The sequence below is a fragment of the Castor canadensis genome, chromosome 9 (genome assembly GCF_047511655.1).
Source record: "Castor canadensis chromosome 9, mCasCan1.hap1v2, whole genome shotgun sequence".
Taxonomy (NCBI): Eukaryota; Metazoa; Chordata; class Mammalia; order Rodentia; family Castoridae; genus Castor; species Castor canadensis.
The window spans coordinates 33,106,592-33,124,221 of record NC_133394.1 but is presented as its reverse complement, the minus strand read 5'-3'; the positions used below and the strand labels follow the sequence as shown (position 1 = coordinate 33,124,221).

Genomic DNA, 17,630 nt, shown 5'->3' with positions numbered 1-17,630 from the left:
AATGAGGAACTGAAATGTAGTGCAATGTTCCAGAAGGTAAGACATTGATGGATTTAAATAAGGAAGTGACTTTTCAATATTAGTTTTCAATTTATCTGTCAAGTTCACTTGTAATAATTAAGAGGTCATTTATAGAGCTCTTTAGTTTGCAATTTCATACTCTTTAGAGATAACTGTAGGAAATAAGAATCCAAATCTTTTCACTAAGTCATGGACTAGAATCAATTCCTTTTGCACTCCCACATTTAGGGACTGGAAAGGAAGTTCAGTCATATATTCACATATTTCTCAAGATACACAACTCTGTCTCCAATGAAATGGAGAAAATTTGCAACTAAATCCGTGAATTTCAGTTTTTCCGGGAGAGGCTTAGGCACTTCTCCACTGGGGTGTGATTTTTTGATTGTCACCAAGGAGTTTACTACTGGAGTCTAGGACGTTTAGCAACAGAGATGTTGCTAAACATACGGTAATACACAATGCAGCCCCCTAAAACATAATTCTCTGGTGCAAAGCAGCAGTGCAGAAGTTGAGAACCCTTGGGCTAAGCCTCCTTTTTGCTAAACTTTATCCTACTACCTACAGTAGGCATTTGTTAAATGTACAAACCGAGGCATCAGACAAAAAATACAGGCGCTCCCTAGAAGGCACCGCCACACGTCAAGAGCTGGAGAAGGTAGCCCAAAGTTTGCATATGTCAAAAGCATAAGCTTGACTAAAAGACCCATTCCTCCTGCAGTCTAGATAAGGCAGCCTTGAGCAAAGAGCACTAGATGGCACCCATGGGAAAGTCAAAAACTAGGAAATCGGCCTCAGAACCATAGGGATCTAAGATTTCTAATTACAGGCCATTCTGGTGCGTGCTGCTCGGTTCCTAACACCACCTTCTCAAATTTCTTCATTTACAAGAAAAGGTTTTAAGATAACGAGTGGGGAAAAATTAATGGAATTTATGCGTCCTCTCCGCGTAACAATACCTGTAGCACAAACCCTAGCGGGTGCCTTCGGACGAAACTTAGCGTGCAGCTACTTCACGTGAATCCTGCACCCCACAGTTGCCATCCTCACAAGAATTCTTGCCTTATAAGCCGCCGTCCTCACGACGCGCACAGCGCGCAGGCGCAGGAAGTGGTGGCGGTAACCCGGAGGGGCGGGGCACGTCAGGCCGCCGCCCACGGCAATTTCTGCCCAGTCTCCCCGGAAGTTCCGAATCGTCGGCTGGTTAAGGCGAACAAGTGCTTCCGGGAGCACAGCCGAGGTCATGAATCATGTGACAGCGGGTTGCACTAGAATCTGTCTCTGAAGCTGTAAGTGAACTGCGGTGGAGATATTCAGGCAACCAAGAACCCCAGGTAACTGGCGCCGCTTTGCTTGGTGTTCAGGCTAGGGCCCAGGGCTGAGGCAAGGGGTGAGATGGAAGAGGAGAGGTCGCCATTTCTCTTTAGGCCTAGACCTTTGAGGGCGAGGGTGGAATGGGCGGAGGTACGACATCTCCCAATCTGTTCTGGTGTTGGGAACTCCAACTCCTTCCGCTACGGTGGTGGAGAGCTAGAATCACAAAGTCTTGGCTGACCCTGACCGGTGTTGGTCAGCTCGTTAGGCTGGGGGTGGGGAGGCGAGTAAGCCTGGAAGGGAGAGTCACGGGGATTTTCTCTTCCAGGCGTGGAAGATTGGTCCTGCGTGAGAAAGGGGTTCATCATGGCGGATGTGAGTTGATCCTACACACAAGAGGAAGGGGATTGGGGCAGGGGCAGAGGTTGGAGGAGACTGCTGTGTGGGGAGAAGAGCTTCCCAAGTAGAAAGGTTTCGTTTTTGTTTCCCTACATCCTACTTATTTTCTCAGGGTCTGTACTGAGACTCCAGTATGAGTGGATTTTCAGGGTTCTTTTGAGTTCCTGTCTAGAATTGGTGTGGAAGACCTGAAGGAGCTGGAAACTGATAAAGTTGTATTATTCAACAATACTGTTGAGTCACGAGAGGCTCTGTATTTAGCATTTGAAATTCTAAATGATGGTTTGCTGCCCTTATCAATATGTGGTCAGTAGAGCATGTGCTGTGAGTCCTTTTTATCCAGTAAGTGGTCATAATGTCTCAATGAGATTTATTGTAACAATCTGAAATGGTTCCTAACAGATCCCTCTAAAACAACAAATTCAGTTTGTGTGTGTGTTCAAGATGAGAGCAGGAGTAAGCAAAAGATAGCATGAAATAAAATGATCATTCATCTGGAAAATAGTTGGGATTAGAGATTCAGAACAACAGATACCCGATTCATCTAGGTAGGGGGTCATAATTGATAACTAGTTTGTCAGTGAAATTCCCCAGATGAGAGTGTGTAATGAGACAAAATAGTCTTCTGTATCTTTAGTCCTAACCATGTTCATGTTAAGTACTTGATACACTGTCACTTATCCTTAGTCTTGTGGAGAAACTGAATCTTGGAAAAGTTAATTGACTTGGTCAGCATCATTTGGGTGGCCCAGGCAGGAGGACTGCAAGTGTAAGTACATTATTATGTAGCAAATTCCAGCCCAACCAAGGCTAAATAGAGAGACCCTATCTCAAAAAAAAAAAAAAAAAAAGTCTGTGGGCATTGGAAGGTTGGAAGGAGTTTACAATGTATTCTCTAGTGACTACATTAGTGACAGGGTGTAAAATATTAAGAAAAGTATGATCTAGTTTCAGAGCTAGTAAGATATTTGTATTTCCCTTTTCCAGTATGCTAATACAATCTTCTCTGAACTTTTTTGCGAGTACATACATCTTCTCAATAAGCTTTAGTTAAACAATCTTGTGAAGGTTCTGTGATTATTGCTTTTGAACAAATAATGAAACTGAGGTTTAGAGAAAAAGGTTAATTGCTCCAAGTTACACAACCAGTAAATACCAAAATCCAGAAAGTAAAAGATAAAACACTAGTAAGAAGAGTTACAAATGGTGACTTAAGGTCCCTAAAAGTTGAATAGAGTAGGTGTAGAAAAGCAGAAGGCATATGTAATATGATTTTTTAAATATTCTCTTTCAGGACCTAAAGCGATTCCTGTATAAGAAGTTACCAAGGTAAGAAATTGCTAATTTTTAATTGAATAAATTCTGTATGACGTGTTAGTTTTATGGTGTATTTTGTTTCTCTTTTTTGGAATTAATATTTTCGTTTATTATGTTAATTTAGCACTTTCAGATACCTAACGTAACCCTGATGTCCTTTGACTTTGTAGATACATCATAACATGGAGCCTAGAGAAGTTGCATAATTTTTCTAAGGTTAAACAGCTAGTGAATGCCAGACTAAAACTCAGATTTCTTACTACTTTCAAGTTCTTTCTAATATTCTGTCATAGTAGATTACTGCATTATACTTAGGAGTTGTTAACAGTAATTTTAAGGGAAAACAAGAACTTACCTTTACTTTTTCTTTTTGGTGGTACTGGGGGTTGAACTCAAGGCCTTACATTGCCTTTACTTTTAATATTATTTTTAAGACCTAATTGCTGAATCGACATAATCTGAAAACACTAAGCTCAGACAGCAGTTTATACTTGAAAAATTCCAAGGCTTGCTTTTGCCTAAACACAATCCATTTGATGTATCATTTTATAACGGCTCTTGGGTTAATATTTACAGACTTTCACTTACATATTATACTAATTCAGAGGACTTTGTCACTTGAAACTAAAATTCACATTTAGTTTAATGTAAAATGGTGCCTTCTTTGACAAGTGCCGCTTTTGTCTGCACTCACAGCTATTTACAAATAACTCAGAATTCCTGAGAGTTAAGGACATGAGAGAGAGGAATATGACTTGAGACATGCCTCTTCACATTCCAGATAAAGTGCTTCCGAATTAATTGGATAACCTTTGAGGTAATCTAGCAGAATCTATGGTGAGATCTTTATCTCTCAAATCTGAAGTTATAATGGTTAATCAGTTTATTTCTGTAGGTAGGATAAAAGAAAACTTTTTTGGGGTGGTACTGGGATTTGAACAGGGGGCCTTGTGCTTGTTAGACACATGTTCTTCCACTTGAGCCACATCCTCCAGTCCTTTTTGCTTTAGTTATTTTTCAGATAGGGTCTTGTGGTTTTGCCAGGGCTAACCTCAGATGTCATTCCCTCCCAACTAGCGAGGATTACAGGGAAAACCACCTCTTGCTTGGAGTTTTGCTTGAATTATGTGTTGTGGTTCATATGTTAGTATTTATGCTGTTTACAAGTCATAGAAATGGTGGTGGGTGTTTGTTTTTTTTTTTCCCCTCAGTGCTCAGGGCCTCATATGGTAGTCTTTACACTATTTACAAATCATAGGAATTGTGGTGGGTTTTTTTTTTTTTCCTCCCTTTCCCTCAGTGCCCAGGGCCTCAAGTGTGCTAGACAAACACTCAACCACTGAGCTACGTACCCAGCCCAGTACTGGGGATTGAACTCACAGCCTTGCACTTCCCAGGCAAGCATTCTGTCACTTGAGCCACTCTACCAGCCTGTTTTCTAGTTTTGATTTATGTGTTATATTTTCATAATGTTTTCAGAAAGAAAGCACTATTGAAGCATTAGATGAAATAATAGTTATCAGCATTTTTATTCTCCTCTTCCTGGTATTGGCAAGCTATATAGGCAAGATGCTAATTCTATTCTCAAACTAATGACCAAGAATACAGGTGGTCATAGCTTTCCACGCTAACCTAGGACTATAAAAACAACCTTAAAAGCTGAAATTGTGTAAAGGAATTTTAGTAATCAGTAGGGAAAATAGCAATTGTTTTATGACCTTTAAATTTTTTTCAAAACATTAAGTCTATCCTTATATCTAGGGAAATGAAAACATGGTATAACTAGTATTTGCTTAGCGCATTAAGAATTAAAGTGTTTTACCTCCCTGCAAAAACCTCAGTGTTTTAAACAATGTTTACCTGCTTCCTCTCACATATCTAAAGAAGCAGACATCAGCTGGGCACCATTGGCTCACATCTGTAATCCTAGCTTCTTTGGAAACTGAGGTTGAGAGGATTTTGGTTTGAGACCAGATTGGGCAAAAAGTTTGTGAGACACCCCTCAGCCCCCCCCATCCCTGCAATCTTAACCAGTAGCTGGGTGTGGTGGCATGTGCTTGTCATCCCAACCTATATGGGAGTCTGAGTTCAGGATGGTTGCGGTTCAAGGTCAGCACAGATAAAAAAATTTTCAAGATCCTTTCTCTGGAAAACTGGGCGTGATGGTGCACACTTCTCATTAACATCATGAAGCTTAAAATAGGAGGATTGTGTTCCAGGCCAGTCTGGACAAAAAGTAAGACTTATCTCTAAAATAACATCAGCAGAAAAGACTGGTTCAAGTGGTAGAGCACCTGCTTGCAAGTGCGAAGCCCTGAGTTCAAACCACAGCATTGCACAAAAAGGACATCTTTTCTATGCCTTGGTGAATTGTCATACTTCATTTTGGATTATCTTCCCGATTTTATCCTTTCTATATTCAGTGTTGTGAAATGTCTCTTAGATTTCTCTTTCTTTTCCTCTTTTTGGGGGGTGATACTCGGGGCTTCATGCTTCCAAGGTAGGCACTCTACTGCTTGAGCCGCACCTCTAGCCCAGAGATTTTCTTTCTTTCTTTCTTTTTTTTTTTTTTTTTTTTTGGCAGCATTTCATCATAATCACATTCCTTACTTTCCTAATTTACACTAATAAAATTACCTTCACCGATTTCCTCTGGCTGCCTGTTGGAGCAGCTCTGATGTTGAAATGTTCATCAAAAATAGTTGAAAAGTAAATACTATTTCTTCTTTCAATTCTTTTTTTTTTTTTTTTTTTTTTTTTTTTGGTGAAACTGGGGTTTAAATTCATGCTTGCAAAGCAGGTGCTCTACTGCTTGAGCCATACTTCCAGTTCAACTTGCTCTGGTTGTTTTGGAGATGGGGGTACCAAAAGTATTTGCTGGGGCTGGCCTTGAACCTTAAGCCTCCCTCTTCCAGCCTCCCAAGTAGCTAGGATTATAGGCGTGATCCTGTATAGCATATGTATTTTCTTAAATTCTGTTAAATGTTGTTGTTGGATTTGTATTTTAAAATCTATTTGTGACCTAAGGAAGTCACAGACTTTAATAATCACACTTTTTTTTTTTTTGGTGGTACTGGAGTTTGAACTCAGGGCCTCATGCTTGCTAGGTAGGTGCTCTACCACTTGAGCTACTCCTCCAGCCCACTAATTATAATTTTTTTCTAAATAACCAAATATTTTGTAATTGTATGAAAAAATTAAGTATGATGTCTTTTGGGAAGAGGAGCAGGGTATTGGGAATTGAACCCAGGGTCTTGTGCATGCTAGCTGCATGCTCAGCACATGCTCTGCTCCTAAGCTACGCCTCCAGCCCAGTGTGATGTCTTTTGTTACTAATGTAACATTTGTGTTTTTAGAATATCAATAGTTACACGTGGTGTTCATGTATATATGGTTGCAAGGAACCATACACATTGAGGAAAAACCACAAATGATCAAGATGCATAGAGTTCAATGCTGTATTACAGGTAGTTGATTGACTTTTTTTTCCCTGTAATGCCACCAGCTGCTAAATACATGTGCTTTTCAACAGGTCTCACATTATCTCTTTAACACTTAAATGTATCAACTTTCACCTTACTTTTTGGGCACAGTTTGCTTCTTGGGAGGAAATTTTACAGAATTAAGGATGGAGAAACATTCAGCTCAGGAATATAAAATTTTGTTTTTGAAATTTCTTTTGATAATTATTTTTGACTGCTGTTGGTTTGAACCATGTTTAATAAATCTGCAAATAAGTCAGGCTTACTGTATTTTAGTATTAGAGTTCTGCAGAATATTCCATATATTTAATTTATTTCTTGTAACAGTGTAGTGTATCCATTAGTGAATCAGTTATTTTGAACTGTTGGTAAATCCTATTCATTTAACTCTGTCCCCTGTGTGTAGAGTTGAAAGCAACTTTTATATTTGTGACCTAATTTCTAAAACTGGGTACTTTAAGACCATAAGTACTTGTTCTACTTTCTTGGACTTGTATCCCTGTGAATTTGTAATCCACTGGAAAAAAAAAAGGCCTTTTATTTCTGTGTTCTCTTTTGGTGCATTAGTTGCTGTGTTAATTAATTACCATGGAAATTAGAGGAAGAAGCTATTTATGGCATAAATTTTTCTAAACAGTTTTGTAGTTTACTTTTTAAATTATCTTTTGAGTAGGTAATACATTCTTAAAGCTCAAGATTCAGAAGTTAACTGAGGAACATACACTAAAAGGTTTCCATCTCTGCTGTCCAGCCACACAGTTCCCCTGTCAGAAGTATCCATCATTATCTTCAGAGATACTTACATACTTACAAACAAACATGATTATATTTATACACACACACACACACACACACACACACACACTCACTCGTACACTTTTCATTGTATAATGTGTTGCTTCTTTTCACTTTAGAATATAACTTTGAGATCACTTCCTCCATAAAGAACTTCTTCTTTCTTTTTTATGTGCGCAGAATATTCTGTTGTATGTATATATCAAAACTTACTTAACTTGTTCTTTATAAAGGGTTAGAGTTCTTTTTTTTTTTTTTTTTTTTTTTTTTTTTTTTGTGGTGCTGGGGTTTGAACCTTGGGCCACTCCACCAGCCTTTTTTTTATGATGGGTTTTTATTTTGCTCTGGCTGGCTTCCAATTGTGATCCTCCTGATCTCTGCCTCCTGAGTAGCTAGGATTACAGACAGGGGTTGTCAGTGTCTGGCTAAGAGTTAGATTTCCAATCTCTTCCTATTTTAAGTGATGTTATTGGTAACTGCACAAAGTGGTCTGTTTATATGCAAATGTCTGTAGGATATGTTTTCATATAATCTAGTTTTCAACTTAGAAACATTTTTTATGTATTAATTTAGAAAGCTTCAAACCATAATTTCAAAATTGAGTGAGAATATGAGACAATTCTGATAATAGTATAAAGTTATTTATGTAGTTATTTCATAAGGTGTTATGTGAAAAAATAAAAAAAAATTGTTTCTAACATTTCCACTCAAATTTTAATGACACTTCTCTGACTTAAAAGTTTTGACAATATAATTTAATTTAATTTCAGTAAATAACATTAGTTAATATAAATATTCCTCATTCCTAAATTAAGACATTCAGGCTAACACAATAAGGTATGGATAATTCTGAGTTGTAGTAGAAACATTGCACATGTCTCTTGAGCTGTGCTTTCCAGATATGGTAAGGTAGTGGCAGGACAGTAGGTCTTGTGTCACAGTTAAAAAGGTTTTACATAAGTATTAAAGGTTTGTGAGTTTCACCATTACAATTTGTAGCACATTACTTTGTGTTCTAGCGTGTGTTTTTGGGATGGGAGGGGGAGACTGCAGTTTGAATTCAGGGCTTCATGCTTGCTTTCAAAGCAGGAGCTTTACTCCTTGAGTCACACCTCAGTCCATTTTGCTCTGATTATTCTGGAGATGGGGTCTAGCAAACTGTTTGCCTGGGCTGGACTCAAACCTCGATCTTCCCTATCTCAGCCTCCTAAGTAGGAAGGATTGTAGGCATGAGTCACTGGTGCCCAGACAGTGTGTATTTCTTAATGGCTAATTTCCCAAGTATTTCAACTGTCATGCTTATCTGCACTATAATTTAGTGTTTCAGTTGCAGTGATAAGTTATGTCATTGTCAGTGCACACAATTGATACCACTGGTGTTAATTCATAACTTTATTTTTGAATGTAACTTTCCAGTTTATACTTTACAAGCATTAAGTTTCACAATAACCAAATAAATACAATTATTTTCATTTTCAGATTGTTAGACTGGGACTTAGATTTTGTAACTGACCAAAAGTAGCATAAAAGTAAGAAGCAGAATCTAGAACTCAGGTCTTTCTAACTTCACAGCTCTGGCTTTGACCATTTCTACATACTGCTTATTTAAGTATGGCTAAAAGGATTGCTGCATGCCTTCATTCTTTCTGCCCTGTTGCATCAGCCTGGAAAGACCTTTTATTCTTCTCTAATTCAGTAATGGAGAAGTAATGCTATAACATCTCTCCTGAGATACCACTTCCCAAGGGGAAGCTGCCTCTCACCCACCTGTGTGTATCAATCCTCCCTTTTGTAGGCTCTCATATCCCTATGGATCTCTTAATGGCACTTTGCACAGTTGTGGTCTTACCTTTGCTATTGTGACATTATTTGGTTGATAGCCATTTAGCTTAGATTATAAGCTTTGTGAAGTCAGTGACTTTTTGCTTATCATAGTATCATAAAGTAGAGTGTCATAAATATTAGGCAGTATTGGAGGGTTTTTTGGTCACTGACTTTTTCTACTTTTGCAAACCATGGAATGTTACTACATTAGCAATTGTCTTTTTAATTTGAACATTCAGTTTAACTTAAAACAGGCAGAAGTGCAAACAATTCACAAAAGTTTTTAGAGAAGATGCTTATGTTTAAAACTGACCCCTTTAAAAAAAAGAGTCCTTGCAATTTCTTTGCCCTTACATTAGCAATTTTAATGGAGGATCAGATATTTTAGATTTTTATCAATAAGCTGCATACATTTGTAAGCATTATAAACATGTATACAATGTACATTTGTTTAATTTCTAGAAGAGTTATAAAAGCATAATTTATCAGTCATTGAGATCCCATAGTTTTTCAGAAATGTGCATGAGAATTACCATTATGATTTTGAGGTACATATTTTGAGAAAATGAAATTTTTATAATATTTAACTTTTTTTCTCTTTGTAGTGTTGAAGGACTCCATGCTATTGTTGTGTCAGATAGGGATGGAGTACCTGTTATTAAAGGTAAAGCAGAGTATGTAAATGCAAATGTCATGTTTGCTTTTCCTAAAAATGTGTGTATATCTACACCGGTAGTGCAGAAGACAAATACATCAAACTTACTTTAACAAATTCAGAAAATTGTTTTGGTTTTGGAGGAAATATTTGCTTCTAAAACTTCAGCATGGATTTATTGCAGACATTTGTGTTCCCATTGAAGACAGTTATTCCCATTGAAGACATTTATAGTATAATAAAAACCATTAGTACATCTAGGTGATGAAAGTAAGCATATATAAAGTTTGAAATACATTGAACAGACACCCACATACATGTTTGTGTGTAGCTATATATGTATATATTTTAAATCAATATTGCAAATAGTTTTAGGATGACATTTATATATTTGGTTCATCTATATATTGATTGTTTTTCTTTTTTTTTTTTTTTTTCTCTTTTTTTTTGGTGGGGTTCTAGGGGTTGATCTTAGAACTCAGGGATTTGATCTTGCAAAGCAGTGCTTTGCCAGTTGAGCCAAACCTCTAGTCCTGTTTTGCCTTCTTCCTAGAAGTAGATTTTTAAAGTTTTATCTTTATAATTGCTTTAATCAGAATCTAACAAGTATATACTGTATCACAGTCAGTATGGATTCAGACTATTTTTACTATTTCTCCCTTTTGGTATTATCAGAATGGATTCCTACTTGTACCAACACTAAGTGCTGGGGTTTGAACCCAGGGCTTGTGCAGATGCTAGGCAAGTGCTCTATTGAGTTACATCCCCAGCTCTGATTATTGAACTTCTGATTGAACAATTTTTCACACCTAAATTGATGAGGTGCAATTAGTGTAATAGAGTTTTTGCTATTGTAAAACATAACTGTGCTTAGTTTTTTATGGGCTAAATGTTTACAAAAAAAAAAATAAGATCCTATTAAATGTTCCTCCATCACATTCTAGTGGCTAATGATAACGCTCCAGAGCATGCTTTGCGGCCTGGCTTCTTATCTACTTTTGCCCTGGCAACGGACCAAGGGAGCAAACTTGGACTTTCAAAAAATAAAAGCATCATCTGTTACTATAACACCTACCAGGTAAGTTCATAATTATCAAATAATTTGCTGATTTCAGCTGTCATTTTTGTGTTCTTAAATGAAAAAGGCTTTTCTAATTCTAAGTTAATTTTGAAGGGGATGAAATTTTAAAATTTTAATGTTTAAATTGGTTATGCTAAAACTAGTAATTTTCTTTACATTTCTACACCAGGGAACAATTAGTATGGAAAAGTACTTGTGTACACATGTAAGTAAATGCAAAAATAATTCCTGTTGAAACCACTCCAGGAATCAGGGGACAGGGAGCGATGAAGGAAAATGGTTGAGGAGGTGAATTCATATATGGTATATTTGATATATGGGAAGAACCTGTGTAAATGCCACAATATACCCCCACCCAGCACAATAAAGAAGAAAAAAAAAGATATCAAAATAAAGTACATGTTATGCTAAAAAGTAAGTAGAATCACTGTTAACTCCAGTAGATGGTGCCATTTAAACAACTATGATTTCTCAGTGGACACACTTTTTTTTGTTGTGATAGATACAACATTTTCCTTGAAAGTCATAAGATATTTAAATCTGTTAGTGTTGCTAGTTCTTCCTTTAGTTTGAAGTGCATATATAACAAATGAGGTTTTATTTGTGAGGAAGAAATTACCTTGGATCTCCAGCTACATTTTCTGAAGAAAATGAAATAGCTTTTGCTTTAGAGTGATGTTTTCTGGAGTATCCTTCTATTATAGATACTACATTCTACTGATGACACACATGATTTTTTTAACTTCAAGTTACATATTTTTAACATGTATTAGGAAAAGGAACCAACCTATCTGACTTTTAGTTTTACCAATAGGAATTATATTGTGGTTAAGTTTTTTGAAAGATAGTTAATTTAAATTTAAATTAATTTTAAGTTATAGTAACACACAGAAGGAAGAAAAAAATTGAAGTTAAAGCTGTAGTAATTCCCTTATCCTTGTGGATGCCTGTGGATGCCTGAAACTGCAGATAGTGCCAAGTATTAGGGTTTTTTTGGTTTTTTTTTCTGTACTTATAAATTTATGGTAAAGTTTGACTTATAGATTAGGTATAGTAAGAGATTAACAATAACTTGCTATAGATTTTAGCAGCCTCGGCATATGACTTTTTTCTTTTTCATAATAACTTGAGAATTTCACTTAAAGGAAGCTCTTTATGGCTTTCCCTCCCCCCTCCACCTTTGGTAATTCCTGAATTGAAGGTATCACTCCTCTTACATTTTGGGACCATTATTAAGTAACATAAGGGCTTCTGGAATCCAAGCACAGCATACTGTGATAGTCCATCTCTTAACTGAGGCAGCTACTAAGTGTCTAATGTGGTAAGCAGCATATATAGTGTGGATATACAGGAAAAGGGGATGATTCATGTCCCAGGCAGAACAGAGTGAGGATAGCACAATATTTCTCATGCTACTCAGAATGGTATGCAGTTTAAAACTTAGTAACTGTTTACTTCTGCAATTTTTTATTTCATATTTTTGATCCATGGTTGACAGCAGGTAACTGAATTACTACCGTTAGCCATTTAATTATCAGCTGTTATTGAACCTTTATTGTGCAAGTGATATTCACTGAGGCTGAGATTAAAAGATGAGGAAGACATGGCTCCACTTTAAGAGATAATTAATATCTCTGCTTTATGAAAATACTTATTTTCAGCTCCTTCATATTTCACATTGTAATGTCTTTATGTTATGCTAATAACATTGGCCATTTAAAATTTTCTGAAAGAGTAAAAAATTTCAGCTGAGTAATTCTGCATTTTCACAATGTAACATATTATAGGTCTTCATTCTCTTTTTAGGTTGTTCAGTTCAATCGTTTACCTCTGGTAGTGAGTTTCATAGCCAGCAGCAATGCCAACACAGGTGTGTTTTAATTACCTTAAGTATAGCTTTAATTCTTTATATTACCATATTGTGCAGTGTAATGTAATAAGAATAATGGTCTTAGAGTCAGAAAACTTGAATTTGTGGCTTACCTCCACCATTTTTTTCCCCGTGATCTTGGGAAAAAGATTTCTCTTGAGTCCTAATTATATACCTGTATAATTGAACTAATACCTGTTTTCTCCATCTTACGGATTTATTTTCTAGTTCAGATGAGATCTTGGATGGGGTAATTTTACTGACATGGAGGCCAGATAAATTCAGTGTTATTTTAAGTGCTACATCTTGTTCACATTAAAACAGTTTAAGAAAACAAGTCAGCAGAAAATAACCAAACGAAACACATAAAATGATCAAAGATTATTTCCATGTAGACCAGTCAATTATGTTAAACTTGTTAAGATTTTCAATGATAGAAGACAAGATGAATGTGACTGAGAATTTAGATAATTTGATTAGGAAAAATACATTCCCATTCTTGAGGATTGAAAAATTTGGGAACAAATGCTAGGAAACTGTACTTTCTATGGAGAATAATGTAATCTTATTCTATGCTATACCCTTCACTGCGTGTGTATGTGTACAATGGCAGTATTCAGTTGGATTATAATATACCTGCTCCCTTTGAGATGAAGTAGGATTTTTTTTCATTAATTTCCTGTCTCTAATTGCTGTTGAGAGTGGTTATACATTTTCTTCAAGCTGAGCAAGTAGTTCTAGCTCTTATCACTGAAGCTCAGCCTTCAATACCTAATCTTTAAAATGATAGTTGAGATTTGATATGTTGGAACTCTTCTAAAGATTTTGAAGCTGTAAAATAGTATTTGTGAAAACACTATGCAAATTGTATAAGATAGTAGTGGTGTCAGTATTTGAAGTGTGCTAAGCCTGAATTTTGATTAAGCCCTGTCACATACTAAATCATCAGTTGTTATATGCTGTGATAACATTCATACTTATATTTTTATATTTGGAGCCTTTTTTAATATTGTATGAAAGAGGAAGTTCTTTGTTATTTTGAACAAAGAAGAGGCACTAAAATGTATAATCTTCACACAGGTAAACTAAGAAGGAGGTAGATGTGCTAATTTGTAGACCATCTTGTGTCTCAGATACATCAATGAACTTCTTTTTAAACATATTAATGTGTTTTATACTCTGTAACATTCATCTTTAAAGTTCTTTTCATTTGGAATGTACATTTATGTTTTAGCTTTATTGAAATTAAAATAAATTTCTGATTTCCTTTGCTCAATATTGAAGAAAACCTACTACCTCTTTTGATACAATGTTCAAATTGGCTTAGAAAAAGTAAACTTTATTTTGTAAAGATCATGTGTATTAGTTCTGAATCAAGTATGTTTTGAAATAGTAAGATATAAATTAGGATTTTCCCTTCAAAACCCTAACAAATTATAGTACATATAGTTCATTCTGTATCTGTTAATACAGATATGTTTTTCATCCACCTATTTTGTTGTTTTTGTTTTTGTACTGAGGTTTGAACTCAAAAGTTTTGTGCTTGCTAGGCAATCACCCATCTATTTGAATAATATGTTATGGAAATAAACTTTATAATATATTTTTGTGGTATAACTTAGGGCCTCATGCTTGCTAGGCAGATGCTTTACCATTTGAGCCATAAACTTTGTAATGAATACAGTATTTTGGGTTACTTCATACAGAATTACAGTATTTGTTATAGTTACAGGGAATAAACTATTATTTACTTTTTTAGTAACTAAATTTTGCACAAGAATTTTAAGTTAATAACTTTTTAGGAAAGTGTTTTTAACAATCTTAATTTTTAAAATCTCTTTGTTTTAGGATTAATTGTCAGCCTAGAAAAGGAACTTGCTCCATTGTTTGAAGAATTGATAAAAGTTGTGGAAGTTTCTTAATCTGACAGTGGTTTTGATGTGTACCTTGTCTTCATGATAACAATACAATATCAATCTAGCAATCTTTAGGCCACAGTAATACTTTTATTTATCCACATACTTAAGAAAGGGCCCCCTTTCCCACCTATACTAAAGAAACAGCCTATAGGTATAATTTATAGACAAATGAATTACAATTTACTTTGTAAGATCTTTTATTTAGTGAGATCTGGAGATACCACAAAAAATGATCTGGACTATCGCAGCTCCCATGGAGTTAGTGCAGTCACCAGATACGAATGCAATTCTATGCAGATCAGAATCAAAATGGTGCATTGATCAACCTAGTGCTCACTATTGTACAGTACTCCAGGCCTGCAAGATGCAGCAGATCCTTCTTATTGTGAATAATAATGGGACAGATTTTTCCTCTTGATTATATTTTATAATCAAGGAGATAAAATGGGTTAGTAAAAGTAATCAGTACAATCACTAACTTTTATTTGTATATATTACTTTGCAGTGTAGGTGAATAGTACTAATGGATTCTTCTCAGAGGGTGCTGCTCTTTAATGAAAGGAAAATTATAGCTTATGGTATTTCCACTCTGCTTTCTGTAACCAATCAGTGTTCTAATGATTGTGTGTTCTTTGTAAAATTTAAATGACTCAATGTTGAATTCTGTTTCCAATATCAGTGTGTATGTAAACATTATAGTATAGCCATTTTCATATATGAATATAAATAAAGTATTTTTAAAAATATAATTCGAATACCATGTAGATCTTTTTTTCAGATCTCTTTCAAAAAGTTTAATGGACATAATTGGCTTAATTCACTTTTTCAACTGTATTAATAAATAGTGACTGTTTTTTGTTTTTTATGGTGGGACTGGTTTGAACTAAGGGCACTTGCAAAGCAGGTGCATCCTATTGCTTGGAACCACACCTCCAGTCCATTTTGCTCTGGTTATTTTGGAGTTGGAGTTTCATGTACTGTTTGCCCAGGCTGACCTTGAACCTTGATCTTCCTGATCTCAGCCTCTAAAGTAGCTAGGATTACAGTTGTAAGCCACCAGTGCCCAGCTCTGAATGTTTCTTATAGATACTGATTTGGAGATTGTTTTTTCACTAATATAAACTGTCACTTAAAACATAAACCTCACCCGTGAGCCTAATTTAATCTCCATGAAAGAGGGGTCTCAGTTCTAGAATATGCCCTTTTCGGTTCAGGGATGAGTCCATCATTCAAGTTGTTAAATTCCTCCTACCTTCTTTGACAACCAGCTAGTCACGGGTGCAATTCAATATGTGTACATTGAGCACCTTCTGTGTACCAGAGCTGTAACAGTTTGGCAGTGTGATCATTGTTCACTTCATCTTTCTGTGTCTTGAGTGTTGCTTTTCACATGGAATATTTTATTAGATTTATTATAAGGAATTGGTTTATGTGGTTGCCAGGAACATGCCAGAGGCTGGAAAGTCTCAGCTGAGGCTTCAGTGGAGGATCATGGTCCAGGACAGCCTGGGCATAAAGCAAAAGTCTATCTCAAAAGTAACCAATGGAAAAACTGTTGGTGTGACTTAAGCAGTAGAGCACCTGCCCACCAAGCATAAGGATCTGATTCAACCTCCCTGCCCCCACCAAAAAAAAAAGGAAGAAAGAAACAGCTTGAAGTCATGGCCAGATAGTCTCAATCCATAGTGAGCACAGTGGGTTCATGTTTGGCATTGTGCTGTGTGGTGTCCTTGACGAAGGAGTTTGAAGACATGTTTTGCTGCAGCTGATCTGAAGAATGGAAGGGGAGTAGGATTAATGTTCACCCTATGGCACTTATCTGCCTGAACCAGGAACACTAAATGCCCAGTGCCCACGATGTGCTGTGTGGGTCAGAATAGAGGGGCTTGCCCCTCTGAGTATCCTGAGCCCAGTGGTTCTGGCATGGGGGCAGCTTTCAGTACTCTCCTTCCCCTCCCCAGGGGCCTCTGCTACACACAGGGAACATTGCATTGCACTTGGTTTTCCCAGAGGAGTTCTGAGAATAGCTGCTAATACTTTGGTTGTGACTTAAGGGTACTTCTTTTATGGTGAACATATGCCAGTAATAGGCAGGGCCTGACAGGGGTACCTTACTTGCTGTTCTCTCACTCTGATCTGCCATTGGCCACATTTATACTTGGAGAGAGAAATAGACAAGGGTCCCACACCAGGTTCTGCTCAGGAGGTAGAAACACAACCTCTTTGCTGGACTGCTGAGAATGGGCAAAGCTTGTAGCCTGGTCCCCAGTTCAAGGTGGGTACATGTTAGCTCTGCCTTTTCATGTCAAACCTTCCAACAAAGGGTTTTGTCCCCTGCTAGAGTGTGCTCTCCATCGTATAGCTTTGTGCCCCTCTAATAATTTCTCTTAATTACTTCTATATGTTATCATATATGTGCTTACTGTCTTTTCCATATTCAACTAAGAACTCCTGGAGGTCTGGGACTAATTCCCCAACTTCTAAGTCTTTGTGGCTCCCAGTCCAACTGAAGTATTACTATTTCTGACATTCATCACTTATATTTCTTATAAATACTAAAAATATTTTAATAGCAAAATAGCATGTGTACAACAAAATCAGGCTGTTTTTATTTAATAAACAGAACCAAAGAATATAAATAAACATGTTTTACAGAAAGTAAAAACAACATTACCTACACAAAGATAAGTCATTGTTTCTTAGAAAGCAAAACATAAAACAATACATCTCAAGAGGATTCATTTGTAACAACTTTGCAAACTTGACACAATATATTTTAACTTTATTTCATGGAATACAAACATAATACATTAAAAACCTGTTTTTCTTTTTTTTCTTTTGCAGTTCTGGGAATTGAACCCAACATATTGTACATGCTGGTTAAGTGCTCTTCCACTGAGCCACATCCTCCCAGCTGAAAAGCCTTGTTGAAATATACAAAAATGTAATGATTTCT

At 36.3% G+C, this 17,630-nt stretch overlaps 1 protein-coding gene across 4 annotated transcripts; it reads left to right on the top strand.

Moving 5' to 3' along the window:
• Nucleotides 1–1,196: 1,196 nt before the first annotated feature.
• On the top strand, nucleotides 1,197–17,625 carry Lamtor3 (late endosomal/lysosomal adaptor, MAPK and MTOR activator 3). 4 transcript variants are annotated; one of them, XM_020181002.2, is made up of 7 exons: nucleotides 1,197–1,352; nucleotides 1,661–1,707; nucleotides 3,026–3,060; nucleotides 9,755–9,813; nucleotides 10,749–10,882; nucleotides 12,673–12,755; nucleotides 17,519–17,625. In XM_020181002.2, the coding sequence occupies exons 2-7, from the start codon at nucleotides 1,699–1,701 to the stop codon at nucleotides 17,529–17,531; spliced, it is 333 nt and encodes a 110-aa protein (XP_020036591.1). In that variant the 5' UTR covers nucleotides 1,197–1,352; nucleotides 1,661–1,698; the 3' UTR covers nucleotides 17,532–17,625. The 4 variants fall into 4 exon arrangements, with proteins under 4 accessions (XP_020036591.1, XP_020036589.1, XP_020036590.1 ...); XM_020181000.2 differs by having other exon boundaries at nucleotides 1,198–1,352; nucleotides 12,692–12,755; XM_020181001.2 differs by lacking the exon at nucleotides 17,519–17,625 and adding an exon at nucleotides 14,604–15,423 and having other exon boundaries at nucleotides 1,198–1,352.
• The last annotated feature ends 5 nt before the right edge of the window (nucleotides 17,626–17,630 follow it).

What these genes read in the sequence shown, in the direction of transcription:
- Lamtor3 (XM_020181000.2), top strand. An exon ending in TGGAGTACCTGTTATTAAAG is followed by an intron (nt 9,814 to 10,748) that starts GTAAAGCAGAGT and finishes ATCACATTCTAG; the next exon opens with TGGCTAATGATAACGCTCCA. An exon ending in CAGCAGCAATGCCAACACAG is followed by an intron (nt 12,756 to 17,518) that starts GTGTGTTTTAAT and finishes TTTCTTTTGCAG; the next exon opens with TTCTGGGAATTGAACCCAAC.